General features: G+C 45.6%; 2 protein-coding genes across 3 annotated transcripts; one reads left to right on the top strand and one right to left on the bottom strand.

Moving 5' to 3' along the window:
- Positions 1–525: 525 nt before the first annotated feature.
- On the bottom strand, positions 526–3859 carry LOC144485938 (uncharacterized). 2 transcript variants are annotated; one of them, XM_078204011.1, is made up of 2 exons: positions 3660–3859; positions 526–1672 (listed from the first exon to the last, which is right to left on the bottom strand). In XM_078204011.1, exon 2 carries the CDS (start codon positions 1563–1565, stop codon positions 696–698), a length of 870 nt encoding a protein of 289 aa, XP_078060137.1. In that variant the 5' UTR covers positions 1566–1672; positions 3660–3859; the 3' UTR covers positions 526–695. The 2 variants fall into 2 exon arrangements, with proteins under 2 accessions (XP_078060137.1, XP_078060136.1); XM_078204010.1 differs by having other exon boundaries at positions 3591–3859.
- LOC144485950 (uncharacterized) lies at positions 3358–19566 on the top strand. Its single transcript, XM_078204023.1, has 4 exons — positions 3358–3498; positions 5087–5658; positions 11216–11381; positions 19003–19566. Exons 1-4 carry the CDS (start codon positions 3358–3360, stop codon positions 19564–19566), a joined length of 1443 nt encoding a protein of 480 aa, XP_078060149.1.
- Positions 19567–20300: the final 734 nt, after the last annotated feature.

Raw genomic sequence — 20300 nt, forward strand, 5'->3', positions numbered from 1 at the left:
GACACTTGCCTTTATCAATTGAGGTATAGATTACAAAAGCAAGGAAGTCATGTTGGAGTTGCATAGAACTGTGGTGAGGTCACTGCTGGAATACTGTGTGCAGTTCTGGTCGCCACATTATAAGAAGGATGTGATTGCATTGGAGGGGGTGCAGAGGAGATTTACCAGTGAAGGTGAGTTACAGATGAGAGGGACAGTGTCAAAAGAGAGAACCATTGACAATATTAGATAATGTGGGGAAGTTGGGTTATCAGTGGTTTAGAGGGTAAAGGGAGATGAAGGGAGGTCTCATGGACAAGATGAGCAGTGAGAGGGTTTGATGGGAGATAGCAGAAGAATTGGAGAAAGATGTGAGTTCAGTACTTGGAAAAAGGGAAATTTCAGAGAGAGTTTTGTCTGGTGGTCCAGTGGAAGGGAGGGAGGCAGCAGATCAGATTGTCTCAATCTTAGAGACAAAGAAGCTCCACGAGCTCCTCACACTTGTTGTTGAAGATGAGGACGGAGGAGACGGGAGAGAGGCCCTTCAAAAGGAGAACCATTCACAGATTTTTTAAAAAGACAACAGACAATACATTAACACAAAGACGGTGTATTTGAATGTTGTCCAGAATATTCGCCTCTATAACTGGCCTGAAGTTTATTAACATCAGCAGGTGCAGACCACAGTGTGATTGACAACAACATCCAATCTCCAGTTATTTATGAACTTGCTGGTGTCTCAGCAATGCGGATGACTGAGTGAATCTCTTCCCACACTTGGCGCAGGTGAATGGTCTCTCCCCGGTGTGAACCCGCTGATGTACAGTGAGATGAGATGATCGCCTGAACCCAGTCCCACAGTGAGAGCATCTGAATGGTTTCTCGCCAGTGTGAACTTGTTGATGGGACACCAGTTCCTGCGAGGTTTTAAAACATTTCCCACACTTCAGACACTTAAACGGTCTCTCATCAGTGTGGCCTCTTTGGTGTGTAATTAGGATGGATGAATTAACAAATCCCTTCCCACACTGGGAGCAGGTGAATGGTCTCTGCCTCGTGTGAACTTGCTGGTGTGTCAGCAGGGTGGATTTGTGAGTGAATCCCTTTCCACACTCAGAGCAGGTGAATCGCTTCTCCCCGGTGTGAACTCGCTGGTGTGTCAGCAGCGTGGATGACTGAGTGAATCCCATCCCACACACAGAGCAGGTGAATGGTCTCTCCCCAGTGTGAATTAGTTTGTGTTTAATCAGGGTGGATGACTGAGTGAATCCCTTCCCACACAAAGAGCAGGTGAATGGCCTCTGCCCAGTGTGTGTGCGCTGGTGATTTTGCAGGGTGGATAACTTAGTGAATCCCTTCCCGCAGTCCGAGCAGGTGAACGGCCTCTCCCCGGTGTGACCACGCCGATGGGTTTCCAGCTGGGATGGGTAATTGAATCCCTTCCCACAGACCCCACATTTCCACGGCTTCTCCCCATCATGACTGCATTTATGTTTGAACAGGCCAGATGATTGGTTGAAGTCTTGTCCACAAACGGAACACGAGTATGGTTTCTCCCCACTGTGAACGGTGCTTTTTCCTTCCATGTTCAAAATCCGATGATATTCCGGTCACAAAAAATTAGGCAGCTCTGAGATCCTGATGTGGAATTTGGTTTCAGTTTCCCAACTGCAAATCCTAATCTTCTAAGACACTGTGAAATTGATTTAAAACAGAAAAAAAGGGAGTGAGAGAGAACACACAAAAACAGGTTGTGAAATTGAGCTGAATGAATGGGGTAATTTGTGGGGCCGGCATTAAGAAAAAGTGACCATGAAAACTGCTGGATAGTCATAAAAACCCAACTGATTCACTAATGTGCTTCAGGGAAGGAAACCTGCCGCCTGGTCTGGACTGACACATGAACCAATATCTATCGAAGGGGTGAGAGAGAGGTGGAAGAATCAGAGGGTTTCTCTACATCTACATCCTGACCAGAACTCTGAGAGAATCTCCTAATCTCTCAACCTCCACCATTTAGCTGGACCAGGGTAGTAGGTGCATGTGAAGATTATCACCTCCTAGTTCCCCTCCAACTCATACAACATCCTGACTTGTCTGACATCAATTACTGCATGAGCAGAAGTTTCCAGCATTTGAATATCGGGAAGACTGGAGTCATTGTCTTCAGTCCCCACTACAAACTTCACCACCCTCACAACTGACTCCACCCTCTCCATGTTAAATATCTGAAGCTGAACTAAGTTGTTCACAACCATGGTGTCTTACTTGAGAAGAGTTTTAGACCACATATCCACATCATCATCATCATCACCAAAATCATCTATTTCCACCTCAGTAACATCCCCCAACTCTGCCTTAGCCTCAGTTAATCATAGAATCTCTACAGTGCAGAAGGAGGACATTCGGCCCACACCGACAACAATCCCACCTCGGCCCTATCCCCATTGCCCCATGTATTTACCCTGCTAAACCCTGACACTAAGGGGCAACTTAGCATAGCCAATCAACTTAATCCACACATCTCTGGAGTATGGGAGGAAACCGGAGCACCCGGAGGAAACCCACGCAGACACGGGGAGAATGTGGAGACTCCAGACAGACAGTGACCCAAGCTGGGAATCGAACCCGGGTCCCTGGCACTGTGAGGCAGCAGTGCTAACCACTGTGCCATCATGTCGCTGCAGAATCCATCATCCATTCCTTTCTTACCTCCAGACTAAACAATTCCAATACAGTTCCAACCGGCCTCCAACATTAAGCAACCCCCTCCAAACCATCCTAAACTGCCCATATGCTTACTCACACCAAATCATGTTCACCCATCGCCCCTATGCTTGCTGATCTACAAATGCTTCCTTTTAAGAAGCATCAGAATTTTAAAATTCTCATCTTTGTTTTCCTCCATGGTTACAATCATTCCTGTGTCTGTAATCTTCTCCAGCCACACACTCCTCTGAGATCTCAACGATAATCTAATTCCTCTTGAGCATTCTCAGTTTTAATCATTATACCATTACAAATCATCCTTTCAGTTGCACAGGCCACAAGCTCTGCAATCTCTTCTTCAAATCTCTCTGCCTGTCCATCACCTCTGCTTTCTTTAAAACCCACCTCTTTGACCAAACATTTGGTCACCTGTCCTAATATAGCTCAGTATCAAATGTCACTGTCTAATATTTGTGAGAAAATGTCTGGGGCTGTTTTATTATGTTAAAGACACAATATGAATATAAATGATTGCAACTGCCCTGATATCGTTGTTCTCGTCAGTAAGAAATTGGAAGTGAAAGGGTGAAGCAGGTCGATGGTCAAGTTATTCACATTCTGTCAGTGGTAATTCCAAAACATTGCCCCAAACAAAGATGGCGACTGCGCATGCGCCGTGTTGCTCGTGCGCCGACTGAAGACGGCTACTGCGCATGCGCCGTGTTGCTTGTGCGCCGACTGAAGACGGCGACTGCGCACGCGCCGTGTTGCTCGTGCCCCGATGACGATGGCCCTGATGAACCCGGGTCTGTAACTGGGAGAATGCTGACGCCCTGCTCTGCGCTGAGGGCCGGGACCATCCTCTGATATCACTCAGTTCTTTTTAAGAGTTCGCAGCTTACGTAACATGTTTACGACGCCTCTCCAAACCCCCGCCTGGTCTATCGCGTCCTCCGCCCCGCCATTCCCACCTTTACTGATTGTGGATCCGAGAAAGAATGTCTCCACCGCCATTAATCACACTGCGCATGCTTCACTCAGCCCCGCCCCTCATTCACTCCGATTGGTCGGAGGACCAGCAGCTCCCTCGCGACCGTCCAGCCTCCTCTCCTTCTATTGGCCCGGAGCTGCCGTCAATCAGTCCCCGGGCATTGTGAGGTGTCGGGTGAGAGGTCAGTGCCGGGGGGGCGGGGTTTACAATGAACATTCTCCACTCTCCCTGTCCACTGCTTCCGGCTTCTCCCCTCAAACCATCTCCAACAAAGAGAGAAGGGGACACGGTGACCGAGTGACAATGTCACTGCATTAGTAATCCAGAGAGACAGCACAATGTTCTGGGGACAGGACTTCAAATCCATTCAATTAATACAATTTACAATTTAAATTTAGTCTCAGTGAGGGTGACTGAGGCTTCTCTGAGAAAATCTCCACACATTCCATTCTGGGCACAAGATTCAGATTCCTGTTTTGTCACAAGGTATGAATGAAATTATGTTCAGTTTATTATTTTTGTTAAAATTGGATTTTTTTGTTAAATTTGTCAGGTACAGTGGTTAGCACTGCTGCTTTTCAGCGCCAGGGACCTGGGTTCGTTTCCCGGATTGGGTCTGTGTGGAGTTTGCATGTCCTCCCCGTGTCTGCGTGGGTTTCCTCCGGGTGCTCCGGTTTCCTCCCACAATCTGAAAAATGTGCTGGTTAGGTGCATTGGCCATGCTAAATTCTCTCTCAGTGTACCCGAACAGACGCTGGAGTGTGGCGACTCGGGGATTTTCATGGTAACTTCATTGCAGTGTTAATGTAAGCCTACTTGTGACTAATAAATGGACTTTACTTTAAAAGGATCTGGAAAAAATTATCTAAAACTTAATTTGGATATCCAGAGAGTGTGTGGGACGGGAATTGACAGATTTGGGGGAACAAGATAGGATAAAATGTTCCAGAGAAACTAGAATTGTCTGTTAAGAGTTTCTGTCCTGGACTGACATTTGGTTACATTTGTAAACCCCATTGAAAGCATATTAGAAGCTGAGGATTTGTGGAGAAAATATTTAATTAAGGATCAATTCAGGGTCAAAGTCATTTGGGGAATGAAAGTGAAAAATATTCCACCAAATGAGAACTGTCTGTTCTGAATTTCCATCTTGTACTGACAGTGATGACTTTTTAAACTCCTTTATCAGGTTATTAGAAGCAGAGGATTTGGAGATAGGAAATGCAAACCAAACATCGCATCAACATCTGATACTCAATGAATCAGAGTGTGAGTATCATTGGCCTTTGAATGTGGAGGGAAGATTGTTTTAACAAGTTGCATAGCCTTTAAAACATTTCAACATTTGAAGCAGATAGAATCCACGTGTACTATGTACGAGGCTTGAACTGATCAACCAACCTGGAGAGAAACAAGGATACCAGCACCACAGGGAAACCGTGTAAATGTGGGGATTGTGGAAAGGGATTCAAATACCCATCCCTGCTGGAAATTCATCGACGCAGTCACACTGGAGAGAAGCCATTCACCTGCTCTGTGTGTGGGAAGGGATTCACTCAGTCAACCACTCTGCTGAGACACCAGCGATTTCACACAGGGGAGAGACCGTTCCCCTGTTGTGTGTGTGGGAAGGGATTTGCGCAGTCATCTGAGCTTCTGATACACTGGAGAGTTCATACTGGAGAGAAGCCATTCACCTGCTCTGTTTGTGGGAGGGGATTCACTCAGTTATCCCAGCTGCTGACACACCAGCGAGTTCACACTGGGGAGAGGCCATTCACCTGCTCTGTGTGTGAGAAGAGATTCACTAATTCATCAAACCTTCTGACACACCAGCGCGTTCATACTGGCAAGAGGCCATTCATTTGTTCCATGTGTGAGAAAGGGTTCACAACTTCATCCAACCTTCTGACACACCAGCGAATTCATACCCGGGAGAAGCCATTCACCTGTTCAGTGTGTGAGAGGGGATTCAGTCAGTCAGCCCACCTGCTGACACACCAGCAAGTTCACAAGTGACTGAAGGGTTTGGATTCCACTGATGTTGCTGGCATTCACAATGCCCAGTACTGAACCATTTCATTCTGACAATTCAGGTTTCTTTATCTGATGTTACCAACCATAATTGGCTGATTATGTTCTTGGGCCTGCAGTCTCCCTTTCAGAATATGTGTCTATGATCATTCCCCTGAATTCAGAGAATTCCACCAGCAATTATTTTCGCACAAGTATTAAACTTTTACTTGAATCCTAAATTGATCTTTGGTTCAAACTCTACAAATGTTTGAGAGGTTCCACTGATGAACATCTCCAATTAGAAAGTGCTGATTAATCCTTGCTGACAATTCTTGCTGACCTGCACATTACACACAGTGAGAGCTCCGTTATCCACCAGAAAGAAGGGGAATGGGAATTGATGGAGAATTGAGAGGCTCCAAATGTTACCCATCCCGTCTGGTACAGAAATCCCCTCAGCTCAGGAATGGAAAAAGTCCAATCGAAATAACAAACTTGTGTATATTCTTTCTGAGAATGTGGGGCTACATTATAATCAGATAGGAGGAGGTTGGTGTCAGTGGCTGGGGTTTATATCAGACAGGAGGAGATTGGTGTCAGTGTGGGGTTTTGTATCAGACAGGAGGAGGTTGGTGTCAGTGACTGTGGGGTTTATATCATGATGTGGAGATGCCGGCGTTGGACTGGGGTAAGCATAGTAAGAAGTCTCACAACACCAAGTTAAAGTGACTGTGGGGTTTATATCACAGTAAGAAGTTTAACAACACCAGGTTAAAGTCCAACAGGTTTATTTGGTAGCAAAAACCACACGGGTTTATATCAGACAGGAGGAGATTGGTGTCAGTGTGGGGTTTATATCAGACAGGAGGAGATTGGTGTCAGTGTGGGGTTTATATCAGACAGGAGGAGATTGGTGTCAGTGTGGGGTTTATATCAGACAGGAGGAGATTGGTGTCAGTGTGGGGTTTATATCAGGCAGGAGGAGATTGGTGTCAGTGTGGGGTTTATATCAGACAGAAGGAGATTGGTGTCAGTGACTGTGGGGTTTATATCAGACAGGAGGAGATTGGTGTCAGTGTGGGGTTTATATCAGACAGGAGGAGATTGGTGTCAGTGTGGGGTTTATATCAGACAGGAGGAGATTGGTGTCAGTGTGGGGGTTTATATCAGACAGGAGGAGATTGGTGTCAGTGTGGGGTTTATATCAGACAGGAGGAGATTGGTGTCAGTGTGGGGTTTATATCAGACAGGAGGAGATTGGTGTCAGTGTGGGGTTTATATCAGACAGGAGGAGATTGGTGTCAGTGTGGGGTTTATATCAGACAGGAGGAGATTGGTGTCAGTGTGGGGTTTATATCAGACAGGAGGAGATTGGTGGCAGTGTGGGGTTTATATCAGACAGGAGGAGATTGGTGTCAGTGTGGGGTTTATATCAGACAGGAGGAGATTGGTGTCAGTGTGGGGTTTATATCAGACAGAAGGAGATTGGTGTCAGTGTGGGGTTTATATCAGACAGGAGGAGATTGGTGTCAGTGTGGGGTTTATATCAGACAGGAGGAGATTGGTGTCAGTGTGGGGTTTATATCAGACAGGAGGAGATTGGTGTCAGTGTGGGGTTTATATCAGACAGGAGGAGATTGGTGTCAGTGTGGGGTTTATATCAGACAGGAGGAGATTGGTGTCAGTGTGGGGTTTATATCAGACAGGAGGAGATTGGTGTCAGTGTGGGGTTTATATCAGACAGGAGGAGATTGGTGTCAGTGTGGGGTTTATATCAGACAGGAGGAGATTGGTGTCAGTGTGGGGTTTATATCAGACAGGAGGAGATTGGTGTCAGTGTGGGGTTTATATCAGACAGGAGGAGATTGGTGTCAGTGTGGGGTTTATATCAGACAGAAGGAGATTGGTGTCAGTGTGGGGTTTATATCAGACAGGAGGAGATTGGTGTCAGTGTGGGGTTTATATCAGACAGGAGGAGATTGGTGTCAGTGTGGGGTTTATATCAGACAGGAGGAGATTGGTGTCAGTGTGGGGTTTATATCAGACAGGAGGAGATTGGTGTCAGTGTGGGGTTTATATCAGACAGGAGGAGATTGGTGTCAGTGTGGGGTTTATATCAGACAGGAGGAGATTGGTGTCAGTGTGGGGTTTATATCAGACAGGAGGAGATTGGTGTCAGTGTGGGGTTTATATCAGACAGGAGGAGATTGGTGTCAGTGTGGGGTTTATATCAGACAGAAGGAGATTGGTGTCAGTGTGGGGTTTATATCAGACAGAAGGAGATTGGTGTCAGTGTGGGGTTTATATCAGACAGGAGGAGATTGGTGTCAGTGTGGGGTTTATATCAGACAGGAGGAGATTGGTGTCAGTGTGGGGTTTATATCAGACAGGAGGAGATTGGTGTCAGTGTGGGGTTTATATCAGACAGGAGGAGATTGGTGTCAGTGACTGTGGGGTTTATATCAGACAGGAGGAGATTGGTGTCAGTGTGGGGTTTATATCAGACAGGAGGTGATTGGTGTCGGTGTGGGGTTTATATCAGACAGGAGGAGATTGGTGTCAGTGTGGGGTTTATATCAGACAGGAGGAGATTGGTGTCAGTGTGGGGTTTATATCAGACAGGAGGAGATTGGTGTCAGTGTGGGGTTTATATCAGACAGGAGGAGATTGGTGTCAGTGTGGGGTTTATATCAGACAGGAGGAGATTGGTGTCAGTGTGGGGTTTATATCAGACAGGAGGAGATTGGTGTCAGTGTGGGGTTTATATCAGACAGGAGGAGATTGGTGTCAGTGACTGTGGGGTTTATATCAGACAGGAGGAGATTGGTGTCAGTGTGGGGTTTATATCAGACAGGAGGAGATTGGTATCAGTGACTGTGGTCTTGGTTTGTTTCGGGTATAAAGAGATTGGTGTCATCCGGCATGAAGAGCTTCCACCTTCCCTGTAACCAAAGAACAAAGAACAGAACAGCACAGGAAACAGGCCCTTCGGCCCTCCAAGCCTGTGCCGCCCCTTGGTCCAACTAGACCAATCGTTTGTATCCCTCCATTCCCAGGCTGCTCATGTGACTATCCAGGTAAGTCTTAAACGATGTCAGCGTGTCTGCCTCCACCACCCTACTTGGCAGCGCATTCCAGGCCCCCACCACCCTCTGTGTAAAAAACATCGCTCTAATATCTGAGTTATACTTCGACCCTCTCACCTTGAGCCCATGACCCCTCGTGACCGTCACTTCTGATCTGGGAAAAAGCTTCCCACTGTTCACCCTATCTATACCATTCATAATCTTGTACACCTCTATTAGATCTCCCCTCATTCTCCGTCTTTCCAGGGAGAACAACCCCAGTTTACCCAATCTCTCCTCATAGCTAAGACCCTCCATACCAGGCAACATCCTGGTAAACCTTCTCTGCACTCTCTCTAACGCCTCCACGTCCTTCTGGTAGTGCGGCGACCAGAACTGGACGCAGTACTCCAAATGTGGCCTAACCAGCGTTCTATACAGCTGCATCATCAGACTCCAGCTTTTATACTCTATACCCTGTCCTATAAAGGCAAGCATCCCATATGCCTTCTTCACCACCTTCTCCACCTGCGTTGCCACCTTCAAGGATTTGTGGACTTGCACACCTAGGTCCCTCTGTGTTTCTATACTCTTGATGGCTCTGCCATTTATTGTATAACTCCTGCCTCCTTTTTACTTTCCAGATATTTTCCTGGGTATTCTGGGGACCAAATTGGAGATTTAAACTCAAACATATCAGGAACCACAGGTCTTAACATTGGCCAAAAGCAAAATCCTCCAGGTTTGGGAAATACTCAGATGTTCAGTCTCCATCTATGAAGGGAGAAACAGTCTTCATGTTTGCTCGATGACCTTTCATCAGAGCCCACTGTGGGACCGTCAACGTTCCTGTGAAGGGTTTTGGGGTGTGTTGAGGATGGTCGAGGTGCTATATAAATGCAGCTTGTTGTTGATATTGACTGAGGGTGGGATTCAGTCACCTATCTGAGCTGGAAGCTCGATCCAGTCCTGCTGGGGGAGAGCTTACCAGCTGCATGATGAAAGGGATTAACTCGTCCCATTCAGTGACACAGTCGGACAGTCACACTGAGAAAGGGTTCAGACACTTCCTGTCTCTGACAGGATTTACTCAGCTTTCCCACCTGTTAACATCCCAGTTTTAAAAATCAAATGATTTCTTGCACAATCAGTGGCGGAGAGTCAGTGTGTGGGCAAGGAAGATTCACAAACACTTCCCTCAGGCGGCAAATCCCAAATCCACATTTGCCCCATTAGGGTTGGCAGCTCTGGGCATTGCCCGGGTGGTGGGCCCAGATTAACAGCTGCCATCCTCATAGGGGGCAATGAGCAGCTGGTCACATGTACACATATTAAGCTGATCTTTCTCTACACCCTAACTATGACTGAAATACTGTAATCTGCACTCTCTCCTTTCCTTCTCCCTTATGTACTCGATGAATGGTATGTTTTGTCTGCACAGCGCGCAAGAAACATTACTTTTCACATGTGACAATAAATCAAATCAAATGTGTCGTCATCCTGGGCTCGGAGGAGGGAATGTTGTGAATTTCCCAGAATTGTTACAGCACAGAAAGAGGCCATTTGGCCCATTGCGTCTGTGCTGGCTCTCGGAACGAGCAATTCATGGAGAGCTATTTCCCTGCCTCCTCCCTGTAACCCGGATCATTCATCCCCTTCAGATAACCAAATTCAGATTTTGTATCCTGGACTGACAGTGATGGATTTTGGGAATTCCTCTTACAGAGGGTTAGAAGGGGAAGATTTACACACAGCAAACTCAAACCAAAAGAAATGTTTGTTCTGAATGTTATCTTGTCCCTGCATTGACAGCTTTTTTCAACACCTTTCCCACAGGGAGTGACAGTCGGGAAACACATTTCAATATCTGAAAAATTCACTCAATTCATCAGGAGCCGAATATTATCGACCTTTGAATGTGGAAGGAGAAATGTTGGTCTGTTCTGTCTGTGGGAAAAGATTTCAAACATCAGTATGACTGGAAAATCACTGAGACACACACACACCAGAGTGCGAGTGTTCCAGTGAACTGACTGTGGAAAGAGCTTTAACCAGTTACACAGCCTGAAAAACATCACACCATTCACAGCGAGAAGAAACTGTACAGATGTTCTGTGTATGGATGAGGCTTCAACTGATCATCCAACCTGGAGAGACACACGGATACCAACACCATGGAGAAACCGTGGAAATGTGAGTTCTGTGGGAAAGGATTCAGTTCTCCATCCAATCTGGAAGCTCATCGACGCAGTCACACCGGGGAACGGCCATTCACCTGCTCTGGGTGTGGGAAAGGATTCACTCAGTTATCCTGTCTTCAGACACACCATCTTGTTCATTCTGAGAACAAACTTTTCACTTGCTCTGACTGTGAGAACAGTTTTAAAAGGAAACCATATTTGCTGACTCACCACCGTATTCACACTGAGCAGAGACCTTCTCTGCGTGTGGGAAGGGATCAATCATCCAACCTGCAGACACACCAGCAAGTTCACACTGGGGAGAGGCCATTCACCTGCTCCGAATGTGGGAAGGGATTCATTCAGTCATCCCACCTACTGAGATACAAAGAAGTTTACACAGGGGAGAGGCCATTCACCTGTTCCCTGTGTGGGAAGAGATTCACTAATTCATCCCACCTACTGAGACACCAGCGGGTTCACAAGTAACAGCAGGGATTGGATTCTGCTGTTATTGCTGCTGTTAATCACATCCTGGATTGAACCATGTTCATTCTAACTTTTTCAGTTTGTTTCTGTTGATGTTGTACAAGACATTGGTAAGGCCACAATTGGAATACTGTGTGCGGTTCTGGTCACCCTATTATAGAAAGGATATTATTAAACTAGAAAGAGTGCAGAAAAGATTTACTCAGATGCTACCGGGACTTGATGGTTTGAGTTATAAGGAGAGGCTGGATAGACTGGGACTTTTTTCTCTGGAGCGTAGGAGGCTGAGGGGTGATCTTATAGAGGTCTATAAAATAATGAGGGGCCAGATCAGCTAGATAGTCAATATCTTTTCCCAAAGGTAGGGGAGTCTAAAACGAGAGGGCAAAGGTTTAAGGTGAGAGGGGAGAGATACAAAAGTGTCCAGAGGGGCAATTTCTTCATACAGAGGGTGGTGAGTGTCTGGAACAAGCTGCCAGAGGTAGTAGTAGAGGTGGGTACAATTTTGTCTTTTAAAAAGCATTTAGATAGTTACATGGGTAAGATGTGTATAGAGGGATATGGGCCAAATGTAGGCAATTGGGATTAGCTTAGGGGTTTAAAAAAAAGGGCAGCATGGACAAGTTGGGCCGAAGGGCCTGTTTCCATGCTGTAAACCTCTATGACTATGTTAATCATCCGAAGAACTGAGCTGGAGTTTAAGATTCTGAATACAGGTGAAATAAATTAGCTCAGTATTAAACACCCGGTGTGTTGCGTATTTGTTAAGAGACTAACTGAAATCCTGTTCTCCACTGTTCCATTTCTGGGTCTTCTCTCAGTTGAAGGAACATTTATATTTGTGTTGAGCCTTTCCTGACATCAGGTTGTTCCAAAGCTTTTCTGGCCAATCAGACAGTGTTGGAAATGCAGCAGCTCATTTGCGCAGCAAGATCCCATAGAAAATAATCCAGATAATGTATTTGAGTGATCTTGATTGAGGGATAAAGGTTGATCAAGACTCTGGGGAGAAATCCCCTGCTCTTTGAAAGAGCATCAATGGATCTCTTATGCCTGACTGTTCAGTCTCACTTGGAACACAGGACCTCTGACAGTGCGGGGCTCCCTCAGTACTGCAGTGGAATGTCAGCCTGGAATTTCTGTTCACTTCTCTGGATTTGAAAACACAGCCTCCTGACTCAGATATGAGAAAGCAACCACTGAGACAAGACTAACACCTCATCATTACTGTGGATTATTTCAGTTTTCAAACCTCTGGTTACCCTCATGGACAAGTCCCAGCTGCCCATTCCTTCAAGTGTGTCTCTCTTAGCCTGGATATCCTGAGGAGGTGTCGGTAACACAGCCATGTAGCTGTCCTCAGTGTTTAATGGGACAGTGTGGACACAAATCCACAGGAAGTAGTCTCACAACACCAGGTTAAAATCCAACAGGTTTATTTGGTAGCACGAGCTTTCAGAGCGCCGCTCCTTCATCAGGTGAGTGCGTTATGAAGGAGCAGCGCTCCAAAAGCTCATGCTACCAAATAAACCCATTGGACTTTAACCTGGTGTTGTGAGACTACTTACTGTGCTTACCCCAGTCCAACACCAGCAACTCCACATCACAAATCCACAGGGACAGTGAGAGTCCAATTCAATGTTGTACAATCTGTTCAATATTTCATCCTTGGCTCTGAGTCTTTTGGTGATGATTTAAATCTGATGTCTGTTAGTTGCTGACTCATCGACTTGGGAAATAGTTTTTTCTCATTTGCCTGATAAAATTTTGAACCCATCCCCAGATTTTCAATCAGTTCTCGTGAAAAGAGCCCCAGTTTCTAGAATCTTTTCTGATAACTAAAGCCTCTATTCCCTGTGATTGTCTCAGTGAATCTCTTCTGCACGCCATGATTTTGAATGTTTCTATCAAATCTCCTCTCAGTCTTTTCTCCAAGTGAAAGAGTCCCAAATTCTCCAATCTGTCTTCATCACTGAAGTTTCTCATTCCTGGAATCATTCTCCTAAATCTGATTTTCCACCCTTTGTTTTCTATTTCCATGTGGAGAGAATTGCTACAAGAACTGGAAAAACTCAGCGTGTCTGCCCATATTTATCAAGAGAGAAAGCAGAGTTAAGGTTTCAGGTCCTTTGACTTTTCGTCACAGTTGAAGAATTACTGCCCGATTTCACTCTGAGCTCCAATCTTTCACACAATGTTCCCTTGTTCTTGATTCCCCACCAGAGGAAATCATTTTTCCATATTTACCCAATTGAAAGGATCAACTGATTTTGGTCAGTTCCCTTTAATCTAGATCAGCACAAATTTCCCTTTTACATTCCAGGACCTGCAGCATTTCAGGAATGGTTTATAACAAGAAATTCACAATTTCCTATCCCATGAAGAAAAGGTTATGGTTATAACTTAATCCTGGATTGGTGCTGAATCTGGACATGTAAAGCCAGGTTAAAGTTTAAAGTTGAGATCATTTTTTTAAAGGTGAGATGATGTACTAGCGGACTCAAGAACAGCTTCTTCCCTGTTTGCGGACAACACAAAATTGGCAGGACTTGCAGATAGTGAGGAGCATTGTCAGAAGCTACAGAAGGATATAGATGGGCTGGAAATTTGGGCAAAGAAATGGCAGATGGAGTTCAATCCTGATGAATGCGAAGTGATGCATTTTGGTAGAAATAATGTAGGGAGGAGCTATACGATAAATGGCAGAACCATAAAGGGTGTAGATACGCAGAGGGACCTGGGTGTGCAAGTCCACAGATCCTTGAAGGTGACGTCACAGGTGGAGAAGGTGGTCAAGAAGGCATATGGCATGCTTGCCTTTATAGGACGGGGCATAGAGTATAAAAGTTGGGGTCTGATGTTGCAGATGTATAGAACGTTGGTTCGGCCGCATTTGGAATATGCGTCCAGTTCTGGTCGCCACACTACCAGAAGGAGGTGGAGGCTTTGGAGAGAGTACAGAGGAGGTTTACCAGGATGTTGCCTGGTATGGAGGGGCTTAGTTATGAGGAGAGATTGGGTAAACTGGGGTTGTTCTCCCTGGAAAGACGGAGGATGAGGGGAGACTTTATAGAGGTGTATAAGATTATGAAAGGCATAGATAGGGTGAACGGTGGGAAGCTTTTCCCCAGGTCGGTGGTGACATTCATGAGGAGTCATAGGTTCAAGGTGAAAGGGGGGAGGTTTAACACAGATATCAGACGGACATATTTTACACAGAGGGTGGTGGGGGCCTGGAATGCGCTGCCAGGCAAGGTGGTGGAGGCGGACACACTGGGAACATTTAAGACTTATCTAGATAGCCATATGAACGGAGTGGGAATGGAGGGATACAAAAGAATGGTCTAGTTTGGACCAGGGAGCAGCGCGGGCTTGGAGGGCCGAAGGGCCTGTTCCTGTGCTGTATTGTTCTTTGCCACCATCAGACTTTTGAATGCAGATCTTTCTCTCGACCCTATCTGTAAGTGCAACATTATATTCTGCAGCCTTTCCTTCTCCGCTATGTACTCTATGAACAGTATTTATTTTCTTGCACGCTGTTCAGACACAATACTTTCACTGTATCCCAATAAATGTGACAATAAATCAAATCAAAACAGAGAATTGTTACAATGATTAACCCGGAAGAATTGAAGACACAGAGGATAAGATAAACTTTGAAAGATTGAATATTCGAAGGTAAAGTAAAAGTATTTTTTTTATTAGTCACAAGTGGGCTTACTTTAACACTGCAATGAAATTACTGTTAAAATCCCCTAGTCACCACACTCCGGCACCTGTTCGGGTACACTGAGGGAGAATTTAGCATGGCCAATGCACCTAACCAGCATGTCTTTTGGACAGTGGGAAGAAACCGGAGCACCTGGAGAAAACCTACACAGACCCGGGGAGAAGATGCAGACTCTGCATAGAAAGTAACCCAAGCCGGAAATTGAACCTGGGTCCCTGGTGCTGTGAGGCACCAGTGCTAACCACCGTGCCGCCCCTGGTGGAGGGATGTGGGGAACAGGCACTTATGATATAAAAATAGTAAGAAGTCTCACAACACCAGGTTAGAGTCCAACAGGTTTATCTGGAACCATGAGCTTTCGAGCGCTGCTGCTTCATCAGGTGATATGAAAATACAAGCTGGACTGCAGTGAATGAACCTGAGTGAAGTGGTTCTGATCATGTTGAGGGTTTGTTGGGTGATTCACTCTCCTTTGTTCAGACACAACATGTCCCAACATCCAACTGCAAGACTGTGCATCTGCACTGCCAGCGCAAGCGCAGTTTCCCTTGGAACGGCCTGTCAACGTGTTTGCGCACGTGCAGATTCTGAGCTCATCGCGCAGTCGCAACTATGCGGTGACGCCATCACGCACTCACCATTGTGGTGTCATCACGCCCACTTCCGGGGTTCCCACAGTGGCGGGAGTTTTGAAATCTCTCTCTCTGGTTTCTGATCTTTCCAGCTGCAGCTCCCAGAAGCAGATTTATCTTTAAAAACAGCGGCATTGTTTCAGAGGCAAGTGCTTGTGACCATTCCTCTGAAACTGAGAGCTTTTAGTGGTGAGTTCTGTTATCTGAGAGAGGTTCCATGTGTGGCTGGTCTGACTTCTTTACTGTGGATCTGAATCCATGTCCATCCATTGCTCAGTTTTACCTCTGCCCTCCCTGATCACCTTTCTGTCATTGTCTAACTTCCCTCTGTCTCTAATGCTGGGTGCGTTTTAACTGTGTTTAATATTTTACTGTTAGATTGTCTAAATGAAGTTTCAACTGCTGTCTCTCCCCTGACTATGTATTGATGGTGATATTTGAATGCAGTCAAAAAATCTGGAATTTAGTGTTTACTGATGACCATGAAACCATTGTCGATTGTTGTTAAAAGCCTATCTGGTTCACTAATGTCCTTTAGGGAAGAAAATCTGCTGTCCTTACCTGGCCTGGCCTACATGTGACTCCAGACTTTCAGCAATGTGGCTGACTCTTATCTGCCTTCTGAAATGGCTCAGCAAGCTACTCAGTCCAAGGGCAATTAGGGATGGGCCAGTCCTTCTCCTGTGAATGACTTTTTAAAAAAATTACTAGCTTTATCTTCCCACAGCATAGAATCATGGAATACCTACAGTGCAGAAGGAGGTCATTCAGTCCATCAGGTTTGCACCTGCAATAATCCCACCCTGGCCCTATCCCCGTAACCTCACATATTTACCCTGTTAACCCCTCTGACAGTAATGGGCAATTTAGCTTGACCAATCCACCTAACCTGCACATTTCTGGAGTGGGAGGAAACCGGAGCACCCGGAGGAAACCCATGCCAGCACAGGGAGAATGTGCAAACACCACACTGACAGTCACCCAAGGCTGGAATTCAACCCGGGTCCCTGGTGCTGTGAGGCAGCAGTGCTAACCACTGTGCCACCGTGCATCCTTCAGCATCAGGACGTTTTTTTTTCCTGTAGTCAATTTCTCTTCCACTTCTGAGCTTATTGACCATCAAATCCTGCACCATTTTTATTCTTCAAATTTCATTCTGCAGTACCTTCCTGAATTGTTCATTCTGTCTCTTTCTCTCGCCACAGGCAGTACCCGGCCTGCTGAGTTAACAATTAACAATCAGCCATGGTCGGAAATATTTGGGCAGATATCTAAAAGCTTGGTCAAAGAGGTAGATTTTAAAGAGGAAAGGGAGGTGGACAGCTGTAGAGAGCGAGGAGGCTAGAATTAGAGGAGTGGCGATTTGTCAGCATTGTGCATCTGGAGGAGTTTATAGAGATCATGAGAGTCAAGGCCATGAAGAGATTTGAAAAATCATTTCAAACATTAAGGTGGTGTCTTAACCAGAAGCTTGTGAGGGTAAGATGAGGGTTTCAGTGGACAATGAGATGAGGCAAAGGTGAAGTTTGATGATACTCTGACCAAAATAGGATTCTAATGATGACATGGAAATGTGGTCAGAAACTCATCTTGGGGTCCATAAGACCATAAGACATAGGAGCGGAAGTAAGGCCATTCGGCCCATCGAGTCCACTCCACCATTCAATCATGGTTGATTTCAACTCCATTTACCCGCTCTCTCCCCATAGCCCTTAATTCCTCGAGAAATCAAGAATTTATCAATTTCTGTCTTGAAGACGCTCAACGTCTCGGCCTCCACAGCCCTCTGTGGCAATGAATTCCACAGACCCACCACTCTCTGGCTGAAGAAATTTCTCCTCATCTCTGTTCTAAAGTGACTCCCTTTTATTCTAAGGCTGTGCCCCCGCGTCCTAGTCTCCCCTGTTAATGGAAACAACTTCCCTACGTCCATCCTATCTAAGCCGTTCATTATCTTATGAGGGAAGGTGGTGGTGTTATTATTCATTCATGGGACGTGGTCATTGCTGGCTGACCAGCATTTATTGCCCATCCCTAATTGCCTGAGGGCAGTTGAGAGTCAAGCATATAGCTGTAGCTCTGGAGTCATGTGTAAGCCAGACGGAGTAAGGATGGCAGATTTCCAAATAGGCTTTTACAACAATGGTTACATGGTCATCGGTAGATTCTTAATTCCAGCTAATTTTTTTGTTTATTGAATTCAAATTCCACCACTTTCCGTGGTGGGATTCGAACCCGGGCCTCCAGAACGTTGGCTGAGTTTCTGGATTAATAGTCTAGTGACAATACCACTTGGCCATCAACTCCCCGTAATGGTATTGTCGCTGGACTAGGAGCCCAGAGACTCAGGCCAAGATCTGGGGGCCATTTGAATTCAATAAAAATAAAATTTAAAAAGGCTAATGACAATTGTCGTAGCAACCCATCTTGGTTCATTAATATCCTTTAGGAAAGGAAATCTGCCATCCTTATTTGGCAATATGGTTAGGGATGGACAATAAACATTGGCAATGCTCACATCCCATTAATTAAAAAAAACACACAATGATACAGATTGGTTCTGCCACAGTTGTCAGGAAGAGTCAGCAGCCAGGAATTGGACAATGTCTTCAGATTTCCCAGTTTATTATTGGAGGACTGGTGTCAGACAAATTAAACATCAGGCTGATGTGCAGGGCAACTTGGAGGTGATGTTCACATATAGCTGCTTCCCCTAGTCATTCTAGACTGCGGAGATTGAGGGTTTGGGAGATTCTGTCACTGTTCCTATCAAGTTGTACATCTATAAAAAATCTCTACTTCGCTCTGCCTCTCTCACCTCTTTCTCTCTCATCCCATTGCTGTGGCAAGTTTCCTGCCCTCATGTTGATTCCATAAATCAGCAGATCCATTCCGTTCAATTTTACAAACTGCCTTTGTGATCCTGTGGGTTTTCTCATTCTCTCTTTTTTTCTGTTTTAAATCTCTCAGAATATTTGAAGAGAAGGATTTGCAGCCGGGACATTCAAACCCACAGCAGAATCTGACAGAATTACCCAATTTATCGTAACCCGACTATCATTTTACTTTGAACATGGATGAAAAAAGCAGCGTTCACAGTGGAGAGAAACCGTTTATGTGTGTTGTGTGTGGACAAGGCTACAGTCGATCATCTGGCCTGTCGAAACACAAACGCAGTCACACTGGAAAGAAGTTGTGTAAATGTGGGGACTGTGGGAAGGAATTTAATTTCCCATCTGATCTGGAAATGCATAGACGCTGTCACACCAGGGAAAAGCTGTTTAACTGCTCCGAGTGTGGGAAGGGATTTAATCGCAATGCGCATCTGCAGCAACACCAGCGCGTTCACACGAGGGAGAGACCATTCACTTGCTCAGTGTGTGAGAAGGGATTTACTAGTTCATCTATCCTGCTGAGACACAAGCAGGTTCATACGGACGAAAGACCTTTCAAATGCGCAGAATGCGGGAAATGCTTTAAAAGTTCGAGGGAACTGAGGAGCCATCAGCTCATTCACTCTGATGAAAGACCGTTCAGGTGCTCTCACTGTGAGGCTGGGTTCAAGCATTCGTATCAACCCTCTCTCCACCAGCGCACTCACACTGGGGAGAGGCCGTACACCTGCTCCCAGTGTGGGAAGAAATTCACTCAGCCATCCCATCTTCGGTTACACGAACGAGTTCACTCTGGGGAGAAACCATTCACTTGCACTGTCTGTAAGAAGAAATTTGCTCATTCATCCCATATGTTGAAACACCAGCGAGGTCACAAGTAATTGCAATGATTGGATATTGTTAATCACGTCCGGGATTGAACTGTGTTCATTTGGGGTCTGTTTTTGCTGATGTTACTAACCTCCAGTCCAGTTATACAAGTGCTAATCTCCTGGCTAAAAGTCAAATAAACTGGCTTTGTGTTAAACAATGTGAGTCGCCTGAATATCTGACACAAGTTAATTCCTTCTGAAGGATTCTCCGTCTTTCTATCTGCTCCATCCTCACCTCCAAGTGAGAGGAACTCATGGATCTTCTTTGATTGGAAGATCTCAATCTTAGTGACAGTTGCCTCTGCCGTGTCCATCCCATGCACTAGCCCACCGAGCTAAAATACCCCTTATCTGAGTCCTGCATCTGTATCTTTCTCTAGATTCTCCCACCTCCCCTCATGACCTCTGCCCTCAAGACCCACTTCCTGCACCTTCTATCCTATTCTCGCTGAACTGCTGACTACACAACATCCCCACGTGAGCTTACATTGTTAGTGGTTCGCTTCTTTCTTCGGGTATTGTCCCTCTTTCCTTTAAATCTGTTGTCATCTCCCCCCACTCCCCCCCAAAATAACAAACACATCACTCCTGCATCAGTCCCTGGTTAAGCAGCACCTTGTTTTAAAATTTCTATCCTTATTTTCAATCACTGTATGGCCTCGCCCTTCCCTATCTTTGTGATCTTCTCCAGCCCCACAACTCTCATATATCAGATCATTTCCAATTCTGGCCTCTTGTAGTGA

Source organism: Mustelus asterias, unplaced genomic scaffold (assembly GCF_964213995.1).
Source record: "Mustelus asterias unplaced genomic scaffold, sMusAst1.hap1.1 HAP1_SCAFFOLD_250, whole genome shotgun sequence".
In the NCBI taxonomy this organism is placed as follows: domain Eukaryota; kingdom Metazoa; phylum Chordata; class Chondrichthyes; order Carcharhiniformes; family Triakidae; genus Mustelus; species Mustelus asterias.

Bases quoted from the DNA above. Each gene is read 5' to 3' on its own strand.
- LOC144485938 (XM_078204011.1), bottom strand. From the start codon at position 1,565: ATGGAAGGAAAAAGCACCGTTCACAGTGGGGAGAAACCATACTCGTGT.
- LOC144485950 (XM_078204023.1), top strand. From the start codon at position 3,358: ATGCGCCGTGTTGCTCGTGCGCCGACTGAAGACGGCTACTGCGCATGC. The intron at 3,499-5,086 runs GTAACTGGGAGA...ACCAACCTGGAG, and splicing joins GCCCTGATGAACCCGGGTCT to AGAAACAAGGATACCAGCAC. The intron at 5,659-11,215 runs GTCAGCCCACCT...GCGTGTGGGAAG, and splicing joins TGTGAGAGGGGATTCAGTCA to GGATCAATCATCCAACCTGC.